At 31.3% G+C, this 20,971-nt stretch overlaps 4 protein-coding genes across 4 annotated transcripts in view; 1 reads left to right on the top strand and 3 right to left on the bottom strand.

Moving 5' to 3' along the window:
- LOC119837179 (nuclear receptor coactivator 6-like) overlaps window positions 1–7,533 on the bottom strand; it is a 7,888-nt gene extending 355 nt beyond the window's left edge. Inside the window, exons 1-5 of the mRNA XM_038362703.1 lie at window positions 6,802–7,533; window positions 3,391–3,565; window positions 1,450–1,645; window positions 375–659; window positions 3–59 (exon numbers count right to left, since the gene is read on the bottom strand). Coding sequence (XP_038218631.1) covers window positions 3–59; window positions 375–659; window positions 1,450–1,645; window positions 3,391–3,564 — 712 coding nt within the window. The 5' untranslated portion in view covers window position 3,565; window positions 6,802–7,533. The remainder of the gene's footprint in view (window positions 1–2; window positions 60–374; window positions 660–1,449; window positions 1,646–3,390; window positions 3,566–6,801) is intronic.
- A 1,252-nt stretch (window positions 7,534–8,785) lies between these two features.
- Window positions 8,786–12,128, top strand: LOC119836964 (coiled-coil domain-containing protein 102A). Its single transcript, XM_038362438.1, has 2 exons — window positions 8,786–9,032; window positions 9,579–12,128. Exon 2 carries the CDS (start codon window positions 9,607–9,609, stop codon window positions 10,747–10,749), a length of 1,143 nt encoding a protein of 380 aa, XP_038218366.1. The 5' UTR covers window positions 8,786–9,032; window positions 9,579–9,606; the 3' UTR covers window positions 10,750–12,128.
- Window positions 12,129–12,148: 20 nt separating this feature from the next.
- LOC119836963 (snRNA-activating protein complex subunit 1-like) lies at window positions 12,149–16,524 on the bottom strand. Its single transcript, XM_038362437.1, has 8 exons — window positions 16,363–16,524; window positions 16,150–16,294; window positions 15,564–15,657; window positions 14,743–14,986; window positions 14,226–14,357; window positions 13,742–13,843; window positions 12,972–13,077; window positions 12,149–12,785 (listed from the first exon to the last, which is right to left on the bottom strand). Exons 1-8 carry the CDS (start codon window positions 16,367–16,369, stop codon window positions 12,227–12,229), a joined length of 1,389 nt encoding a protein of 462 aa, XP_038218365.1. The 5' UTR covers window positions 16,370–16,524; the 3' UTR covers window positions 12,149–12,226.
- Window positions 16,525–17,785: 1,261 nt separating this feature from the next.
- LOC119837019 (cytochrome c oxidase subunit 5B, mitochondrial-like) lies at window positions 17,786–20,608 on the bottom strand. Its single transcript, XM_038362499.1, has 4 exons — window positions 20,432–20,608; window positions 19,508–19,681; window positions 18,692–18,735; window positions 17,786–18,108 (listed from the first exon to the last, which is right to left on the bottom strand). Exons 1-4 carry the CDS (start codon window positions 20,517–20,519, stop codon window positions 18,046–18,048), a joined length of 369 nt encoding a protein of 122 aa, XP_038218427.1. The 5' UTR covers window positions 20,520–20,608; the 3' UTR covers window positions 17,786–18,045.
- Window positions 20,609–20,971: the final 363 nt, after the last annotated feature.

Below are 20,971 nucleotides of genomic sequence, written 5' to 3'. Positions count from 1 at the left end.
GCCGCCCGCGCTGCCCGCGCTGCCCGCGCTCGCCGCTCGCAGTGGGCTGGCTGATAAACCTGTGAATGGATGTTATTAAAGCTTATATATATCTTGCATATATACAATTATTTTATCTTTTTCTTTGTATATTTCTGTGAAAATTATTGAATGGATGTTGTTCTCCCATTGACATTGTATGTTCTACATTTCTAAAATAAAGTGTTGGGTATAATCAAACATGTAAGAGAACATTTATTATCGAATCAATGATGTAACAAGTGAATAAGTCTTATCTGAGATACTGCAACAAAATGCTAAATCATTAACAAAACTAACAAAGTTTATCACCTGGCTTGCCAAATAACATAAGAGACACAATCCAACGCACGCACCTAACGTATTCTCCTTCCGGTGTATGACCCGCGCCTGGGTCATGCTGCCGAACGGGAACTCGCATCTGTCCGTCGTCGGCGTGGGAATGTTCTGCGGTATCTTGCCGTCCATCGGGCACACGGTGTTCGGCGACTTGAAGTTGTCGCGCGGCGTTGCCGGCTCGCCGCCGCCGCTGCTGGCGCCGTTGCCGCTCGTCGACGCGCCGTCGTCGGCCAGCAGCCGACCGATACCGCCCAGACCGGCCAGCAGTTCAGTGTTGGATTGCGATCGTGATGTGCCCGCATCTACGAGACGGTTTTATTATTAAATACGCACGTACAGCAAAATTAGCAAACATACTGTACAGTGAAAAAGCAAATAATAAATATATTAAAAAAATAATAATAAAAAACCCCGCTTTAATAATAGAATCAACTAAATTATTTAATAGCGATCGTAATCAGGATAATAAGGTAATCTCATTAAATTGTGCATAGTCACCAATCCTTGATAAGTGGACAAAGTTTGAATTTAATCTATGCAGTGTAGTTTACACATATTGCAGGGTCATAATCGAGCCTAAAAGAGTTTGTTATATACAAACAAAGGTGAAGCCAATAAAACATTTCCTTAAAAACCTAAAGAAATATTTATATGATATGATGACGCAATAAAAATAGTTATTACTGTGAATTAAATCTTAAATAACATGACTCTTGCACACCTTTCAATATTAAATGTGTGGAAACTAATGCAGCGCAAGATTTAGCACTAAATATATAAATAATTAAAACTGATTATTAATTAATAAAATTAACATTAACAATATACCAACGAAGGCGTTTGGTAGGTAACGTGAGAGCAAACCGTGAGATTTTCTTCTTAAACCAAATTATGCTTAACCAAATGGTATTTTATAGAACCTGGTGTTTGGTCACTGAAGTCCGATTTTATAAGTTTGTTGATGCGTGAGTTGGAGTAATCAATAAGCCGATTCGTTTAATTAACTAGTATGTTAATAACACTAGCTGCGCCCCTTGGTTTCACCCGCCTAAGTCTATCCCGTAGGAATATCTGGATTAAAAAGTTGCTCACCGTCCGCCTCCGTGTTGATCCTCAGCTCGGCGCCGTGCTGCAGCCGCAGCGAGACCGCCGCGTCGCCGTCCAGCTGCACGGACAGTATGCCGAGCGCGCGCAGCTGCGGCGCGCCGGCCGCCGCGAGCGCACGCAGCCGCGCCGCCGCCGCGCGCGGCACCGACAGCGTCACGCGCACCGAGTTCCACGGCTCCACCTGCCCAACGCATTTCGCAAATGTATATTTCGACTAGCCTGAGCCGGCCCCTGATACGCTCGAGTCGATCCAGAGACAGAAAAGTTTATAGTATAATGTAATATTTTAAGTTTAGGATGTTTCGAAAGCACTGTATGTAGTATAACTGGTGTACATTTAAATTTTCTCATGCCATTAAGCTGAATATGTGGCCACGTTGTTTGACCAAAACTGTAGCGTACGAATTTTTTGTTTATTTTATTTGTTATATTTACAAAAATACAAATCTTTCCTCTTGATAATATTTAGTGTATAATAGCAGATAACAAGTGAAACATAGTTTTAAATACATATACAGCTTTCATCTAACCATCTAAGCTAATATTATAAAGAGGAAAAAATTTGTTTTACAAAAGAGTAGCACTCTATTTTTTTACTATTCTATAATTGACAGTCTGACAATATATAAGGATGTTCTATAGTTTACGTTTCGGGGAGCCGCAACCTTCGTCAGTAATTAAATAAAGCAATTAGTCCGTGAATGATGTGAATGGTAATATTCTTCTTAATTCTTCTTAATATTAATATTCTTCACTTATTTCTTTATTTATGCTTAATTGTATACAGACTTAAGTAAAATAAAATTAATATTATGAAAAAATTTAAAAGTTAGTACCAAAGATTTTTGTACTGTATAATGTATTATAATTAATAGAACTTCTAGGGCAAAAACGTAGATAATGTTTGACTCGAACATAATTTTTACTAAAATCTAAGAAAGAGCTGTGGAATAGGAAACATATGTTGCATTGCAACACAACACAGCAGCCCCTATACCTCTTAACCACCTCATCCTTTGAACAAATAACAGTAATCAAGCAAACTGATCAAGATAATTTCTACAAAATTTTCAAATCATCTACACATCAACATTGTCTGTCCATGAACATTTCCACTATGGTATGTGGTGTTATCAAGTAATAATAATGAGCACATTCCAGTTAATAACAGTTATTAATTTGTTAATTCAAATTGTTTTAAGTGCAAGAAATGTGCAAACACTTGAATTCGAAATAAATATAAATTGAAAACAGTTGAATAACAAATAAGTTTCAACACACACAGGAACTGTTTGACACTTTTGATTTATCCTTAACAAGTCCCTACCTTCCTACAATGTAACGTTTTTAAAGTAAGTTTATATCTAATTCAAAATTTCCTTGTTCATAGCAGTGTGAAAACTTAGTGCAAATTTACTTTGTCAGTTCCTTTTTTTGCCAATACTATAATAACATATAATATGAACCATATTATTATTAATATCTATTATTTAATATGTACAATAATACACTCTAATATTATATAATAACTGTTTCACAAAAATATAAATACAATTTTTGCCTTAGCAACAAGAGCTTATATTGAACAACAAGCTTGAAAACCTTTTGTAGTATCACCATGCTAATTGGCAAATAATTATTTATATGATATTTTTTTTATACTCATTAAACAGTTCCTTAATAATACTAGAATTGACTGCCCTGCCCTGTCTGTTACAATGTTGTTAAAGACACATGCATGCTATCCCTTCAGTTTTATTTAATTGTACAATTCATGACAATAATTCTCTTTAATGGAAAATATTACTAGACATGATCTGGAATGAATGAACAACAAAAGGACCAGTTCTTGTACCTTTCTGTCTTATTGTTTATCGTCATAAATAAGAGTCGAATCGCACGCACCGTCCCCACTCCTCCACTAACCTTGTTAACTTTGAGCGTGTGCGGGTGTGGCTCCGCGAGCAGCACCCGCAGCTCGCGCAGCAGGCGGCGCAGGCGCGCGGGGAAGCGCGGGTCGCGCAGGTCGCCCTCGCAGGTGACCACCACGCCGCACGCGCCGCCGCCCGCCGCGCCTGGCCCGTCGCTGTCCGCTGCCATGCTGAAAACGTGATTCGTCACATTAAGTTACGTGTTGTTAATGTGGTCGGTTTTTAGACATTTAGTTTAAATAAAAATAAAAATAAAAATAAATCTTATACAATGAAAAAGAATAATGTTCTTTAAAAAAAACGACGACGCTTTTCTGGCTTATTCCTATCATTTAGGGTTGTAAAAAATAGATTTTGGCTGATTCTCAGACCTACCCGATTTACACACAAAATTTCATTTGAATCGGTCCACCTGTTTCAGAGGAGTAGGGTAAGATATACATATATGCAACTTATACAGGTGGAATTTTGCAAAGAATATAGAAAATTTTACCAAAGGAAAAAATTTCACTATTTTGAAATTGGAGAAAACTACATTTAAACATTTCCGAAAATTTTGTTAGGTTACTGCCCAGGTAACTATCTGTTTTAATAATAGTATGTTCATTTAATGCATTAATTGTTGGGATCAATTATAAGGATGAAATATCTCTAGCAATATTGATAAATCAAATGAGAGAAAACCCATGAAATTTGGTATAAGAAAAGTTTAATTAAATGGAGAGTACTTTTGACTCTATCTCCTTAATAATAATAATCAATCTGCTTAGAAATGGTAGTAATTAGTAATTATCATTGTCGCCATTAAACTATTAAAATAACAAAGTACGATTTAGATAAAATAAATGCAATTTACTTGTGTTTGAATTGCAGACTCTTTTTTTTAGACAATTCTTAGGTAGGTAACCACTTTTTTGTTAATAATTAACATAATTTAAGATCTCATGGTCTTTCTTTACCTTGATTTATTAAGTTTATTAAAAACCATTAATCATACTGTACATATAATTGTAACCTGTTTAAGTCATATCTTTTTTATCTTTTCAAAAATAGTATTATGTCTTCTTTGAGTAATATTTTCTATCTACAGTATTAGTACTTTTCCTACAGGTCTCATTACAAAGTTTCACCCTGTATAATAAATTTAAAAATTTTGTTAATCCATTTAGTGTTAAAGTAAAAACAATAATTAATAATTCTACAGTAACATCGCTTCAGATTTAAATTTCTGAATAACAAGTTTTTTAGATAAAGATTAAGAAAAAATACTCAATTAGTCAAATTATCAACATGATATATTAATATACTAAATTATTAGACATTAAACTCTACAACGAAAAAAATAAATCTTATTTCATTATATAGAATCTAATGCTGTTCTAAATAAAATATGAATAAATGTTAATACAAAGGTCCAGGTCATTCATCAACATATTCATAATCTTATCAACTGTTTTAATTAACAATTTAACACATGCTTAACGTCAAAGCAAAAAGTCAGTTAATATACAATCTCTTTAACATTAATATATTTTTACAAAAGAAAAAAAAAATGGGTCTCTTCTGTAGATTTTCATATATTATTTAAAGAGACTTAAGAATTTACTAATTTATCATAATTAAAAGAAAAGTATATAATGTCCCTTTAAAAAGCTATATGTTATCATAATGAGACAGTTGTACCTAGTTATAATTATTTGACTTAAACTGTGGTATTAATATGCTAAGGCTTAATTTTACCATAAAACATATTTATATTTTTGCATTACTTATCAAAATAATAATTAATTTCTGCAAAAAAGTCATCAACATCTAAAAGAGACTCACATGAATTGGTTCAAAACCCATGGAATAACAAAACAATTTTAAAACTAATTAAAAAAAACAACTTCTCCTTTTTATTGGGTAGAACATTATCCATATCCTGGTAGACATGATCTACTGATTACTGTACTTTTAATTTTCTTTCTGTTTCATTGATTATACCCTAAACTACAAGTTTAATTATTACTCACTATATCCACTTTACTTTCCTAACTGTATAAGTCCTATTCATCGAATTATAAAAAATAGATTCTAATTGACTTCTTGAACTATTAATTATTAGATTTAAACATCCTAGTGCACAGATATATTAAACGGATTGGACCCTTTGTTGTAACATACATTTTCATAATATATGTAAGCAGTATAAAATACTGCTATATAAATAATGGGTTTCTAAGATAAATGGGAATTAAATCCTTGATTTTACATATTTTATAAATTATTTAGAAGCACTTCTATATCCACTATTAATGTGGTAAACAGGAGCTTTAAAAATATAAGAAAGAACAGGCCTTCCCATATCCAGATTTTGAATGGCCAACACTTCCTGTACCAGACAATTAAAGCATCATTATGTTTACATAAATACCACACTATTATGTTATATTAATGTATTTATTACTAGATTCATATTCACTTAATACTCATTTAATCAAAGAATGAGCAAGGATTCATGAACAAAAAGAATTGAAAATAAATTATTACATTAAAAATAATAAAAATGTTTTCAAGCAAGTTTGAATTATATTTAAGAGGCACAAATTTAATTTATGCATCTAATTATACAAATTTGGAAACTTTATTTAGATTAAATTAAATAGAGCTGTTTATCTCTTTTCACTGATTAATTTTTGATTTAATTGACATATTGGGAATCCCAAACATATTTTTTTTACTTAATTATTGCTATTTGAATTAAATTATTGCACTACACTGTACATGTGTTGAATACATGTAATTATTAATAATAATTAAGCTTATCTAAAAACAAAACATTAATGAAATGCACTATCAAATGTAAAATACATTTACAAACAGATTTTTGTGTTGTTCTAGCATAATACATTTATTTCTCTTCCTTGACAAGTTTTAAATATTACACTTCATATTAATTAAAAACATTTTAGATGTTGATGTATACTGAAAATGAAAAATGAACTTGTAAATATAATAGAAACCATTCTAACCTAAGAACATGATTCCCATAGATATTATTGACAAACACTAAAAAACTAATAAGAAATTTGGCAAATAAAATCTTGTCACTATGCCATAAACTTATTTATGACAATTTCATGCAAACAACGTTCAGTTTATAAACTTTTCGTGCGGAAGATTCCCTTTTTTACAGACAAGGTCGGAAAAACACGGCCGCATGTGTTACACAACTTTTCTACGTGTTTACGTGTTTTCGTAGTAAAGCAACACACGGTTGTATGAAACGGGCCGGGCGCCGCTGAAGGCACGTCCGCAACCACCGTCCGTCTCGTTGTCACCCTCGCAATGTGTCCATTTTGTTAGCGACACCGTACACTTGTACGTTCGACAAAATGTAAATAAACGAAATAAATGCACTCACCTATCATACAATGTCACATTCCGCTTAATACCACTCAATTTCTATTGTCTCGTGTCCCAAATCATCCTGGAAAACCAAGCGCAACATTACATTCCGGCTCGTTCGCAAGGCAATTTAAGTTCTATGGTCACTCAATGTCCACTACTGCCAAAACATATGATACGCCACTTTTGTCCCGCTGCAGATTTGTCTAGGACTCTGTCCGTATTTTAAATTCAACTTTTCACATCGAATCACTAGACTACAATTACAGGATTCTCTTCAAGAATCAAAACCACAGATTTATGTTCCAGTGACGCAAAGCTCATATATCGTGAAGAGCAGCAGCCATTTTGAAATGTACGGGGAGTACAGTCACGGCATGGAACATTAGTTGATTGTAGCCATTCTCGTTATTTACTACACTTCAAATTCAAGTTGGTAGCTAATAAACTTTAAGCAAAATCCATATTCACACTTTAGGTCACAAAACTTCACGCCGTATTCTTATTGAAACTATCCAAAACAACCTAAGCGACATCCGATAATTCTAGCTTACCCCATTTGCATGACACACATAGATTTCGAAAAAAAGCACTCAAAATACATATAAACGTACTTATTACGTATCCCGCCGTATCATTGAGAGTTTTAGCATCACATCAGAATAATAGTTCAATAGAAAAATCAGTAAAAAGATTAATATATATTTTACAAATAGTTAATCGGTACGAACAATAACAACGGACGCCATTTGCAATTTTCAACTTGACATGCGCATTGACTCAAAGTAGACAAACATATGTGTAATACTTTGTAGAAGCGTCGGTGTGAATATTTTTAAATTATAAATTATTATAATAGTTTTCATTCGGAACATTCATAAATGTTTTAAATAAATAATATTATTGAATATTTTTTAGATATAATTTCTACAATTCCTTTTAAATCAATTTTAATTTTTATATACGTCTTTACAATGTTGTTTGTATTCACTTTCATGCTCCAATGATGGATTTGCGTGATTGGTTCATAATCTAATCTGAGGGTTTTTGTAACAATTTCGTTTAATATGATTGGTTACCATAATAAGACGTGTGACACGAATCACTTCCTGTTATTTATTTTTGTAATGTATTACATAAAACATTTTGTCACAAAATTAAACGGAAAAAAATAAAAGATCTAAAAGTATATATAACAGAAAATACTATAATACTATCGCTATCATTATGTATTTTCTTGTTGAATTTTAATTAATTGAATGCATATGCTCAAATTATCAATTACTTTTTATGTCAAACAAAGCATATCCCTCAGGTGAATTATTATTTAATATTTCACATATGAAAGGTAGGTTTTAAAGCAATTTGTTCTAATTTTGAATTCTTATATGTTGCGATTGCATTTTCATATGTACATTTTTATTTAAATTTCAACCTTTTTTAATAAATTCATCAATCGAACGAAAGTAAACAACATATTATAATGCATGTATGTATTTCCATATTTATAAAATAACAGCTTAATTTATTTTTTGGGCACATTATCCTTTAAACTTTCTTTTGGAACAGCTTGAAATAATCCTTTTCTTGCCATCTCGTCGGCCCAATCATCAAACTCTCCCCTCCTAAAAAAACGATTAATTAAAATTAAAAATAATGCTCTGTATATGGATATATTTATCTTTATTTTTATAAAATAGTTTTGGTATTTCAAAATTTTATATGCTTTCTTAATAGGTGTATACTTATTTAATATATGACGGAATTTAAAAGCATTCATAGAACACAGACTTTTTTTGAAAATTATCGATATAGTACAAATGATCAATATTTATTTATTATACTAATAGATAAGATTTCAAAGTTTAAATTTTTTCAAATTCATGTTTTTAAGGTTTAATTAATAATATTATTGCTATATTTAAAATTTCGAAATGTCCAATATCCAAGAATCTATTTTGTTGTCATTACAATTTACACCATTCATTAAAAATAAAGAAAACGATAGAAATTTTTGTGCTGTGATGTGATGTATGATTTTGATTTATGGATCAAAAATTTATAATTGAGAGTTGCAATACTGTATTTGTATTAAGTGTATGAATTAATTATTGAACAACCAATTAAAAAAGCTTGTAAATTTTAAGACGGTTGGAAATTCCCATGAAAGTTATAAGCGTAGAAAAACATTAACTATAAATTAAATAGGCTGTGGGCAGTATTAAAATAACAATGCTTTAAAATTTGGTAAGATGAATGTTTCTATAGGAAAGAAATATTGAAGTATGGAAGTGACAAAACTATGTTGTGTTTTACTTACGATTTTAATGATTAGAACGAATAAAGAGAAAATTTTGTAATTGTTTTAACGGCATTGTGAATTAAATGCATATTCTAGGACTATACATAATCTAAATACTAAATAAATGCATAAGTAAAAAAACCAACGCGTAATACTCCTTGTATTTCGCTCTCCTTGGTCTTCCCAGGAAGAAGTACACACAAGCTCCAGCAAACGAGCTTAAACACAAAGCTTGAATGATAATAACTTTTGTCTGCGCCCAGTGTAGACCTCGCATTATAGGCTTTACTCTGCATGGGGGCGGAGGTGGTGGTGGCGGACATACTTGAGCACAAGGGTCTGGTGGTTTTGGGGGACACTTGCTCATTGCTCTGCAAATAAAGTGCTAGGTTGAAACAATTATAACTGTGTATATTCTAATGATATTCATGTTTCATTACCATGTTATTGTTTGTAAGAAAATTGAAATAAATTTCTTAAATTCTTTTCAGATATTAAACTGCATAATAATATAAAATCATGGCTCAGAGTTCACATGGAGGTAGTCATCGGAGAAGTCGTGACCATGAGGGCTCAATGCGGTACACAAATACAGATTGGGAGGCAAAAGAAGCTGTATACATTCGGGAATTGGATGAAGCACGTGCTAGAGCCACCCAAATGGAAAAGACAATGAGATGGTGGTCCGATTGTACCGCAAATTGGAGGGAAAAGTGGAGTAAGGTACGTAACGAAAGAAATAAGGCTAGAGATGAAGCAAAACAACATAAAACTAAAGTAGATATCCTTACTAAGGAATTAAACACTCTGAAATCAGAAAAAGGTGATCTGGAACAACAAATAGAAGAACTTAAAAGAGACAATGAAAAACTTCTCAGCTTAGGTGAAAAGAGGATTGTTTCTGGTGACTTGAGTACGGAAGATGGTGTTGAATTAAGGAAAAAGAATACTGGGTTTATATCTCCAAATGAATCCTCAGCCCGTCAAAGGGCTTCCTTAGATTCTCATAAATTTTCAAATGTAGATAATGTACTTGCTAACAAATTAAGCGAAATGAGATTGCGTCTGGATGAAACATCAAAAAGCTTACAAAGTGAAAAAGATCAAAAGTCATTCTTGCTTGTTAAGATTGAAACTTTGACAGCTGAATTACATAGTGCTAAAATGGAATTAGCACATAGTGATAGAACACTAGGTTCTACAGATTCTAGTCATAGTGAAGTAGAAAAATTGCAAAACGAATTGCAAGACGAAATTGCCGCAAAGCAGGTGTTAGAAGAAAAAATTGCTGAACTAAAAATGGAAATTGAGAGGCTCAAATCCGAGAATACTGTTCAGTGGAGTAAACGAGAACTCTTAGAAACGGAAAACATAGCTATATTACGAGAAAACAAACAGCTTTATAGCCAAGTCTGTGAGTTGCGAGAACAGATACACAAACTCAACAGAATTTCGGACGGTAGTATTTATGGAGTGCCCTACAATGATCACAATAGCAGATTGGATACCAATGTATTATATATTAGGAAGACTAGCATTAGTCCTAGATCTCATGAGTCTAGTAATGGTTCTTCGGAAGCTAATTTAGCGCACATGGACACTAAAACAAATACATCAGGTGAAGATGATGAATTGGCCATTGTGGAAAGGGATGAAAATTGATAAAATTCAACATACCTTTTTATTGACAAGACTCGGATGACAAGAAAAAATAATTCAGTTGTTTTTAAATATTATCAGAGATGTAATGTGTCAGTTTAAAAAAGTATTAATTCGCATTTATTTTTTACTGTTCCATGGAATTTAGAACATTCAAGTTTATACATTTAAAATAATTAAAACATTCCATGCTTTTTCGATATTTAGGGAGAGAATATCCAAAGTTTGAAATCCAGATTTCTTGAAACCTTAAATGCGTAATATGTTCAAAGTTTGAAATGGGACTGCAATATATTTTTTGCTTGCCATAAATTCTTATGCAGTTACAAAATTTAAAATGTTCAATTTTGTATTTCATGATAATTTTTCATGCAGCAGTTGATCTGAATTTTATTATATATAAATATTAGATTAGGATCTCAAGCTTATATTAAAACTCAGAACTTTCGACTGGATGTACCCATTTTAATTATTCTTTTTTTTATTTCAAAACGGTGACTAGTGTATATATATATTTAATTTTAGTCTCATTCTGACAATTTGAAGGCCCCTTATTTTATGTTGAAAATCTATAATTTCACTTCTACTATTTACGTAATGATGTTTTGTTTTCTAAAAAATAGCTTTAATAAGCAAGTATAATATTTTCAAAATCACGGTTAATATTTAGGAAAATATTAAAGTTTCTCAGAAAAAATAACTAATTATGTAATTATACTGATACTTATGAGTTTAAACGTGTGGTTTTAAGTTATTTTCATTGTACGCATAGTACGGAAAATTCTTACGGAAAATATTTCGGACCGCCAATATATGGTCGCGCTGCGGTACGTATATCTGTTTTGAGAGCGTTTCTTTAACTCATACTGATCATCCACATTAATTTTTTTATGGATTTAAATAGGAGATGAATAAATTCAAGGAAGTGTTTTTTCTTATAATCTTAAAAGTAGATGATTGTTGACGATTTGATAGTCTAGTTTTTAAAAATACTGTAAAGTGCAAATGTACATTTGTGGTGACTACATCTATAATATAGTTTCGTTGATTTCCAAAATATTGACTGTACATTCACGACTCTAGCTTTATAAACCAAATTGTACATTATTACAGTTGTTTTCTAGTATAAGTTATTATTTATTGCTTGACTTGCCTACAAAATATAGTTTTAAGGTAATTTTCCGCAATTAACTGTAGGTACTATAAAATGTAAAATATCATGAAGATCTATTTTTTCGTATTTCTAAATTAATACAAAAAAGGCCTAACTTTATCCTTAACGAATTTTTTCAATGATCTGTAGTACAGTGAGTTTTTATTTCTAATTCAAAGCATTGTGTGTTAACAATAGTTATCAGGAGGGAATAAAAGGAATAAGAAATGATGAACTTGTTTTATTTTAATTTTTATTATATTATGTAAAGCTTATTTTAATCACTTTATGCTTATGGTATTCTATATGTATGTATGATTACATTTTTTATACTAACTTAAGTTTGGTTCGTTTCTTCTGTAACTTAGTTTCTGTCTTAACATTGGCACCTTTGCTATTTTTGTCATTAGTTTCCGCACTTCCTGAAGCTTGAAGCATATTTGATATAGCCTTTTCCACTGGTACTTGATCATTAGCTGCATAATCAAGTATTTCTATTTCACAATCCTCCTGTTCGCCGACTTTTGTATGAGCAATCGCTGGGAACGAATCTCGAACATGACTCAACTTGGCATCATCAGATGCGTCAGAATCTTCATCACCCGTATCATCTTCAGAAGCAATATCATCGTCATTTTCGCTTGAACTATCACTGTCTTCATGCAATCTTCTAGTCGCCTTGTCAAATGCTTTTAAATCTAATTCGACGTGCGGATTGTGAGACTCCGTAAAGAAGCGTTTAGATTTTTTCACTTTGGCTTCATTGACTTGCATTGCTTTCCGTTTCAAGGGAGATGATGTGATTGTTTTTGATGGACTGCAAGTTTTGATTTTTCCCGCTTTCGATTTTATATCGCTCTTCTTTTGGGGGCTTTTCTTTGCTTTCCTAAAATTAAACGTAAAGCGTAAATAGAAAGATCTATCAATTTAGAGAATTCCTACTAAGATTTTGGTCTATGACATTTTTTTCTTAATTTAAATATATCAAAAATTAATTAAGTATAACTAATAAAATGTACGTCATAGCAAGTTATCAATTTGTTCGCCAGTCATGTAAGATATCAGAACATACCTTTCCTCGGCTGAAATAAGGTGCGCCATCGGGTTTACACTCGTGACCATGGCTTTTTGTTTTATAGATCGGACCGCATCATAGTGCTCTGATGAACTTCTTTCTACTGTAAAGGAGTTAATTTTTAAAAATAAATATAATAAAAGGTAATTTTTGACGTTTAAAGATAAGATTTATTTCAAAAACTACTAGATTGATAAAAAAATATATTGCGCTAAATATACTTGCTATTGCTACGTAGTATTATAGTGGAAAAAATAAATATATATATATATTTTTTTTCATCTGAGGTACTTTATTAATGAAATGAGATGTCTGTGAATTGAAATAGACTAGCAAAGTGTGACTTGAACTGAATTTGGTTTGAAACGTGAAAGGGTTCACAAAGTTTTTTAACTAAATTGTTATGTCGTTATTTTTTTTCTATCACACATCTAAACATGACCAAAGAATGGTAATTATTCCCTAACCTACAAGTGCTAATTTCTCAAAAAGTATATTATAAAATGTATATATTGTGCGTTGCAGCTCTTTAGTATAAAGAAAAATGAGGAAATAGTTAAGGTATCAAATAACAAAATAAATAATTACTGGGGTTACCTATTTACACTAAAATAAAAAATTAAAAAATGATGGGTGAAGTAATGAGTGTCAAACGCAAAATATCATTAAGAGCTGGATGAATGTTATCGATTCTCGCGAGAGTAAAAAAATGTTATTTAAAATTTTAATAATAGTATGTGAATGAAAAAAAAAAACGCTGTCACTACCATCATCAAAGCCATTCATGACATTCTTCAGGGAATTATGCAATTCTGTAGCTAAGTTTTCATTTATGTACTTTATGCTGGGCCCGAATTTGCACATATTATCTGAAAAAAAAAAGTATTTATTTAAATTTTTTTTTCTATTTTAGTTAGCATAAAAACTTAGAAAACAATTGACAACATTTTTTTATATCGTGATTATTTATATAGAGTAAAGACAGTGTAGATTATCAATTTTATAGTGGTAAAAAAATTGCTTTTGTTGGTCATTGCATTTTGCTGTCATTACATTTGCTGCATTTAGAAATAAGCTATTCACTTTAAATAGACTAATTACTAAGTTTAAATAGTATTTAACCCAGATAAAAAACTTGAACTTCGAATTCGATCTCGTCATTGTAATTTTTCAATTCTTTAAAGAATAAAAAAAAATTAAAGAATATACATAGGGATAGAATGCTATAAAAAAAAAATTTAAAAACTTTACCAGTCACTGTATTCCTGACTTGCGCATACCTCCGCGATATAATCCCCAATTCCTTGATCATGTCTAATTCGTCATTCTGCTGATAGAACACACCCTTGGGTCGGAGACCATGTTTGTCAAGACTTGTACACCCTAGAAATAACGATGGTTTAACTTTAATTTTCTTAAATAAATAACTGAGATGATTTTTTATTTATGTGCTGTTATGTTGTAAGGTAATTGCCCGACTCGTGTATGCTCGTGTATGGTGAGCGAGCGAGCGAGACGTAATCTATTTATGTATGAGAGAGTAAGAGAGAAGACTTATAACATGGCATTGCCGTTTTAAAATAAAATATTGTTAGTGTATAATCTGTTTATCTTTTTGGTACATCGTAGTTCTTTATATCATTTATAAAATGCCAAATAGATATATCTAATTTCATTCTCTTCTTATTCTTTGCTACATTTTATATGACATAATTAGCAAAAGACAAATTTAAAAACATTATACAAAAACTATAAAATGAATGCATACCCTCCAAGTATTTCCGTATTGTACTCTCAAATCCCCTCTCTCGCTCCGTCCCATGATATTGAGTATGTTTGATCAAAACAGTTCCCAATATATACAACACGTCATATTGTTTTTCCCGCCTTGCCACTGTCTCTATGCGCTTTACGGCGCAAATATCATCTGCAGTTAAACGGAGCCAGGCAAAGTTTGTATATGGTTGTTGAGTTAGAAGTGCGTAAACTAGATACAGACCGGATTTGATTTCCTGAAAATTGGTGACTATAAATTATTGTATAGTGTATAGGAATTCTTTTGGATATTAGATAAATAGTGAAGAATATATAAATCAATAAGGGAATAGGCAAAATATATAAAATGAAAACATACTACAACATGTTAACATTGTGTCTCAGAAATTAAGGTACAATGAATAACAAGTGTGTCTGTCTGGCTGAAGCGAAAATACCGCTAGATATCATTGGGCAACAAACAAAAATAAGAATTAATTTTATGAAAAAACTAAACCGCCTATAAATTGGCAGAAACAAACCAAATTTAAATGGAAACCCATCCAAGGCACTAGATATTATACAAAAAAATAATCATAAAGTAAAAAGTTCATGTAAAAAGTTATGAGGTAACAAAGACAAAAAAACAGTTCAATTGAAAACTTTTAATTTGTTTAAATTGTTTGAAAAATAAAAAAGTGGAAAGAAGATTAATTACACTTTTTTTTTTGTGTAAAGCTTAAAATAAATGAAAACGATTACGAAAGCTTAGTAAAGGAAATATTTTAATTTATATCAATGAACATGAATTTTATCATTCCATCCCTTATTTACCTTAAAATTGCTAGTGTTTGCTAGCATAAATTCTTTAGCTACATAAACCACCTCTTCTGATAACTCAGCTATTTCTGCACCAGATTGTCTTCCCCTATAATGATTTAAACATAACTCATTTCATTATTAAAAGATATCCACTGAGCAGGTGTACTTTGATGCGTCAATCAATTATAAGTCATTAGATGCTTATAAGTACTTCTCTCCAAAAGAACCTTCCTTGTGCCTTATGATTGAAAAAAATGTTGAATTGCTTGAGCTGTTATTGAGCTTTACGCTAACCACTACTTTTGATAATTCCTTTTTATTTATATAGATTGTAATTTGCAAGGGACCAGCAGTCTTATTAGTACTTAGCATGTCATTACAGCAATTAAGACTAGCAAAAGCTTTTTATATGGACATGAAAAAAAAAAAACAAAAGAAACAAAAAATATATTAATAAAGTTTTTAGCTGACTTTGATTAGTGAAAGTTAATTAAGAATACAATAATATTATTTATAAAACAATAAAAATAGCAGTATCATCATTTTCAAATATATATTGTAGACTTGTTCATAGATATTGGACTTTTTATATACTTACTGATAAATACAGGGAAAGTTCATTTCTTTCCAGACTTCCGTGAAAGTGTAGAAATTCAATGTATCTAACTGTGAACATTTTTGTATCAACTCTTCACAATCGTCTTTAAAACCATCAGCTATATAAACTTTGTAATATGTATGGTCTGTAACAGTAAAGAATATTTTAGAAAATAAATCTACGCTCCCACGAACCTTACATTGTATTACTTACAAGGCATATTGTTGTTAAGTCCAATATCAATGAGATTTGGCGGTGATATTTACATTACTGTTGTGAAATTGAATGATATCTATCACAACACAATTTTAAAACAAATTAAAATGTTAGAGATGTAGGTAGTTAATATGTCATTTGTCACTTGTCACTTGTCAGTGTAATACTATCAGTTGTCATAGGATGGTCAGCAGGGTACAGGGTAGGGCAGGGTAGGGCAGGGTAGGCCGTAGGGTGTCATTACACGTAGTATTATACTACTCATTGGTGGTCATATTATCCTTGTCCTATCACCAAGTAAGGTGGTCCGCCAAAGAGTAGTATAATAATGTGGTCCGCATCGTAGATTGGTATATGTAGGCATGGTTGTAATCATATTTCATAACGTAGGTTACGTGATTATAGATATGTCCCAGTTAAACGGCATGGCTATACAAAACTACAATGTATTGTCCATGTCTATACAACTTGATAATATGCCTTCACCACAGACGATATTTAACTGTTTTTCGCCCCAGGTGGGCGGGGAAAGTCCCATGTGGATATACGAGTAGCCTATGCTTCTCTCTAGTTTAATGCAATTAATAAAAACTAAATAAAAACAGACAAATAAAACACAGGCAGTGCTGCCACGCTGCCACCATATTATTACACCATATCAAGCCATTCTGATATTTTTAGTAATTATCTCGAAATCAGGCCGATTTTGTAATTTTTGCTTTCGAACCACGTTAATTGCCAAGGGAGGGTTTGATTTCGAACTGAGCGTTCTAATTGGTCACTGGAGTTGCCCTTTTTAGAAAATCATGTTGGTAACACTGACGCCAACGACGCGCTGTGGGCAATTTCTGGGTCAATGAGCTATTTTCAAAGAGCAGTTTAATACCTTATGCCTCTACAAATGTTCATGGGCGGTGGTAGCGCTTACCATCAGGCGTCCCACCAGCTCTATTGCCGACTGTAACATAAAAAAAAAAATACTATAGCCATTTCATACTTTTTCTTATATATAATGTGTCCATAATGGATGTAATAGGACAACATATTAAAATGTAACACAAAAATAACATGAAATCGTACATTATTCTGAAATTGTATGCGAAAATTTTACATAAATTTAGGGTAAATTTTTGAGAGATGCGCTAAAAATAAATATCTGTTCATTCATTGTAATAATGGGAGCGTAACATATACAATACAAAAATTCTTAAAATTTCGTCTATCAATTTAAAAGGTTGTCTTTGACAGAGAACCTGATTTGAATGAAGTAATAATAATTTATGTCGGCCGACCCGCGTTTGGTCAACCTGGTGGAAGATGAGGATGATGATGACAATGAAAAATAAATTAGTTTAAATAGTGATAGAAGAACATCTGAAACAGACACAAACTACAGGGTATGAAATGAAATCCCATATCTGATTAAATATTTAATAGCTACATAAAATTAAATACCCATTAACAAACAACTGCATGTAGGTAACATCTGAATGAAACACTGGTAAGTATGCTTACAATTATTTTAATGATTTTCTTGCTTTCGTTCAATAATGTATCTAACTGACACTTAATGTCAAACAGGAATCATAGATCATAGAACGAAATGCTGTGCGCGGATCGATGCGTACATTTATTGCAGATAATAGACACTACTAATTGATAACTAAAAGTAACTTGATTTTACAGAGGAGTTTTTTCAATCAATTTGTACCAATGTCCGCATTCACAACGGCGGGGATGGTCCTGAAACAAAAAGATAATCTATATATATAAAATTCTCGTGTCACAGTTTTCGTTGCCATACTCCTCCGAAACGGCTTGACCGATTCCTCTGAAATTTGGTAAGCATATTGGGTAGGTCTGAGAATCGGCCAACATCTATTTTTTATCCCGATATTCCTACGGGATACGGACTTACGCGGGTGAAACCGCGGGGCGCAGCTAGTTTGTAAATAAAAAAGGCCAAATCTATTGAGATCAATGTTTACATTAAAATTAAAAAAGACCAGTAGCAAACATTACAGTTATAAGGATGTTCATTGCTAGAAGGGTGGTAACCATCAATGGAAACAATAAGTGGATTAAATAATGAAGATAATACCAAATACCAATGCGTTTTAAAAAAACATTGTTTTGTATTTAAATTCTGAACACCACATGTCACAAATGCAATAAAGATATTTTTATTATTTGCACTTCTTATGACTGAAGAATGTCATATGATTGTTACACTTTAAAACAATCATTAGTTCTCAGATTTATTCATAATATTAGTGCACTTTAGGTTTTAAATATTGGATTTATTTTATATTTAAATTTAAGTTACCTTGTGTACCCAGAGCCAGTTGATGCTTGTTGAATGTTCCTCACCTGAAGTGATAAAAGAGTTATTGAGTTATATTATAATCCTATAACATTTAAATAAAAAATGTGCTAATGCTCTTTAGTTTATAAAATGTTCATAGACATTTGATGAAGCACAGTTATTTTATTTGTTGAAGTGAAATAATATAAATCATTAATTTAAATATCAAGGTACAATTGAATTTCTGTTAAAGTTTTTGAAATAATCTTGCAATTATTACATATAACATAACATATTTTAATACAATTAGCAAACAAATGGAAAAATTCATATTACATAACAATAGAGAGCAAATTGGAGTTAATATAGATACCCTAATTGATGTTTAAGTGTTGCACCATTTGATTTTTTTTTATTATTTAAGCTTATATTACAATAAATATGTATTTCATTAACACTTATAATTGCCTTGTCTGTGTTCTTTTATATTGATATTTCCTGGTTATGAGACAACTATGGTTAAGAAGTGTGGAGGTGAAAATGTAAAGCTAAGTTATGTGGCTCCTAGCTTCTCAATATTGCGTTAAATTGTTTTTTTTTCATATACATAACAATTTTCTCCAATACCCTAACTGTGTAGATACTATTTTGCATTGTGGAGTCATATACAAATATGAACATCATGAATTTTCTGTGAAAACATAATATGTAAGTACTATACTATAAAGTAATGATGGGTGATGTTCCATTCTTTTGTAGTATTAACACTTTTATTTATCAGGAAATCATTCCTAAATTTATATATATTATAGACTTTACTGAGTCAATAATACATACATATGCAACCGACAATACGGGCGTCAAAACAGGAGGGCACAAGTGTGGGGTTGTCCCTTGTGCCTGCAGCCTTCTTCAACACTTTCATGTTGAAGGGATCATCGTTACCAGACTGAAGAGCCAATAATTCCTTCTTTTCAAGACCAGTAGCGTGTTCCATGGGGTCTACCATCACTGTAGGAAAGAAAAACACATTAGTAGTCCAAAGTATTTCATAAAAATTATTTATGTTTATTTACATGATACATCAATGATACAGATGTTAAACACACACACAGTAGAATTAGGTTATTGTTAACTTGGAAAAAATACAATTCTCATGTAGTGAACTTATTTACACATCATATTTTGCGATACAATATATATGAGGAAAATGAACATAAATATATTTAGATACATTTTAATGCATAAGTATTAATAATGTGTTTCATTCAAAAATCATACTCATGTTATCGAGGCATAACAGAGTATAAATATATTAAAAGTGATTATAAATTATACATAATGCCCAATCGATCTTGCTCTAGATACATGTAACTGATAAGATATAACCTAACAATTTTTATTTCTATTTCTCATCTCTCATTCGAATTATATAAATATTGATGTGGAGTAAAATATTTTACCATAAAAAAATATATTGATTGCTTATTGGATTGTTGTTAGTATTTTATTATGAAATAATTTTGTGATCATGCGAGAAAATCTTGAAGGAGGTTTAGTGATTCTATAGTAAAAAAAAATAGCCCTGCTTATATATCACATCTTTAAATAATATTAAAAGCTCTGTAATGAAAATATATGGTTGTTTCTTACATAAAAAATATTTTTTTCATACTACAAAATACTGCTTTTGACATTACGTAACTTAATTTTGACGTTTATGGCGAAATGTTTTATGTGAAGGTTATTGTTCATTCTTACTTTTATCACCGTATCCCCGTCGAGCGGAGGAAAATATAACACTTTTAAGAGCATTTCCGCGAATAATTTGTCTACACAAGGAAGCCATTTCTATTTTTTTCGCACTACACCGCTTCTCACGATGGCAAGTGTGAGTTTGATACGAACGTAAGGATGGGAGAAAAATCGATACATAACAATTGCACCGGTTTCCGAATAAAGCCGTCCATTCATTTCATTTTTTGTGATTATCAAGAGTAAATATTAAAATGTTATTTATACAATTTCATTTTGTTTGATGATTATTGTAAGTTACCGTAAATTATGAATGTATCAGTCAATTGATTAAATTTAGGAAATGTAAAAAATATATCCATGAAATACAGTAGTTTCAAACTTCAAAATAGGACAACGGACTAAAGGCAAGTTGGTGGAAATTTAATTAAATTATAATCCAATAAAAAATTTCCCTCAGACTAATAATGGAGTTTATTTAATTTCTTGTGACCAAAATTCATTCAAATATTCAGGACGGTTTACTATTTGACAATTACAAGTAGT

The sequence above is a fragment of the Zerene cesonia genome, chromosome 26 (assembly GCF_012273895.1).
Source record: "Zerene cesonia ecotype Mississippi chromosome 26, Zerene_cesonia_1.1, whole genome shotgun sequence".
Lineage (NCBI taxonomy): Eukaryota > Metazoa > Arthropoda > Insecta > Lepidoptera > Pieridae > Zerene > Zerene cesonia.
The sequence above is the reverse complement of the archived record's forward strand: the minus strand, read 5'-3'. Positions and strand labels throughout refer to the sequence as shown.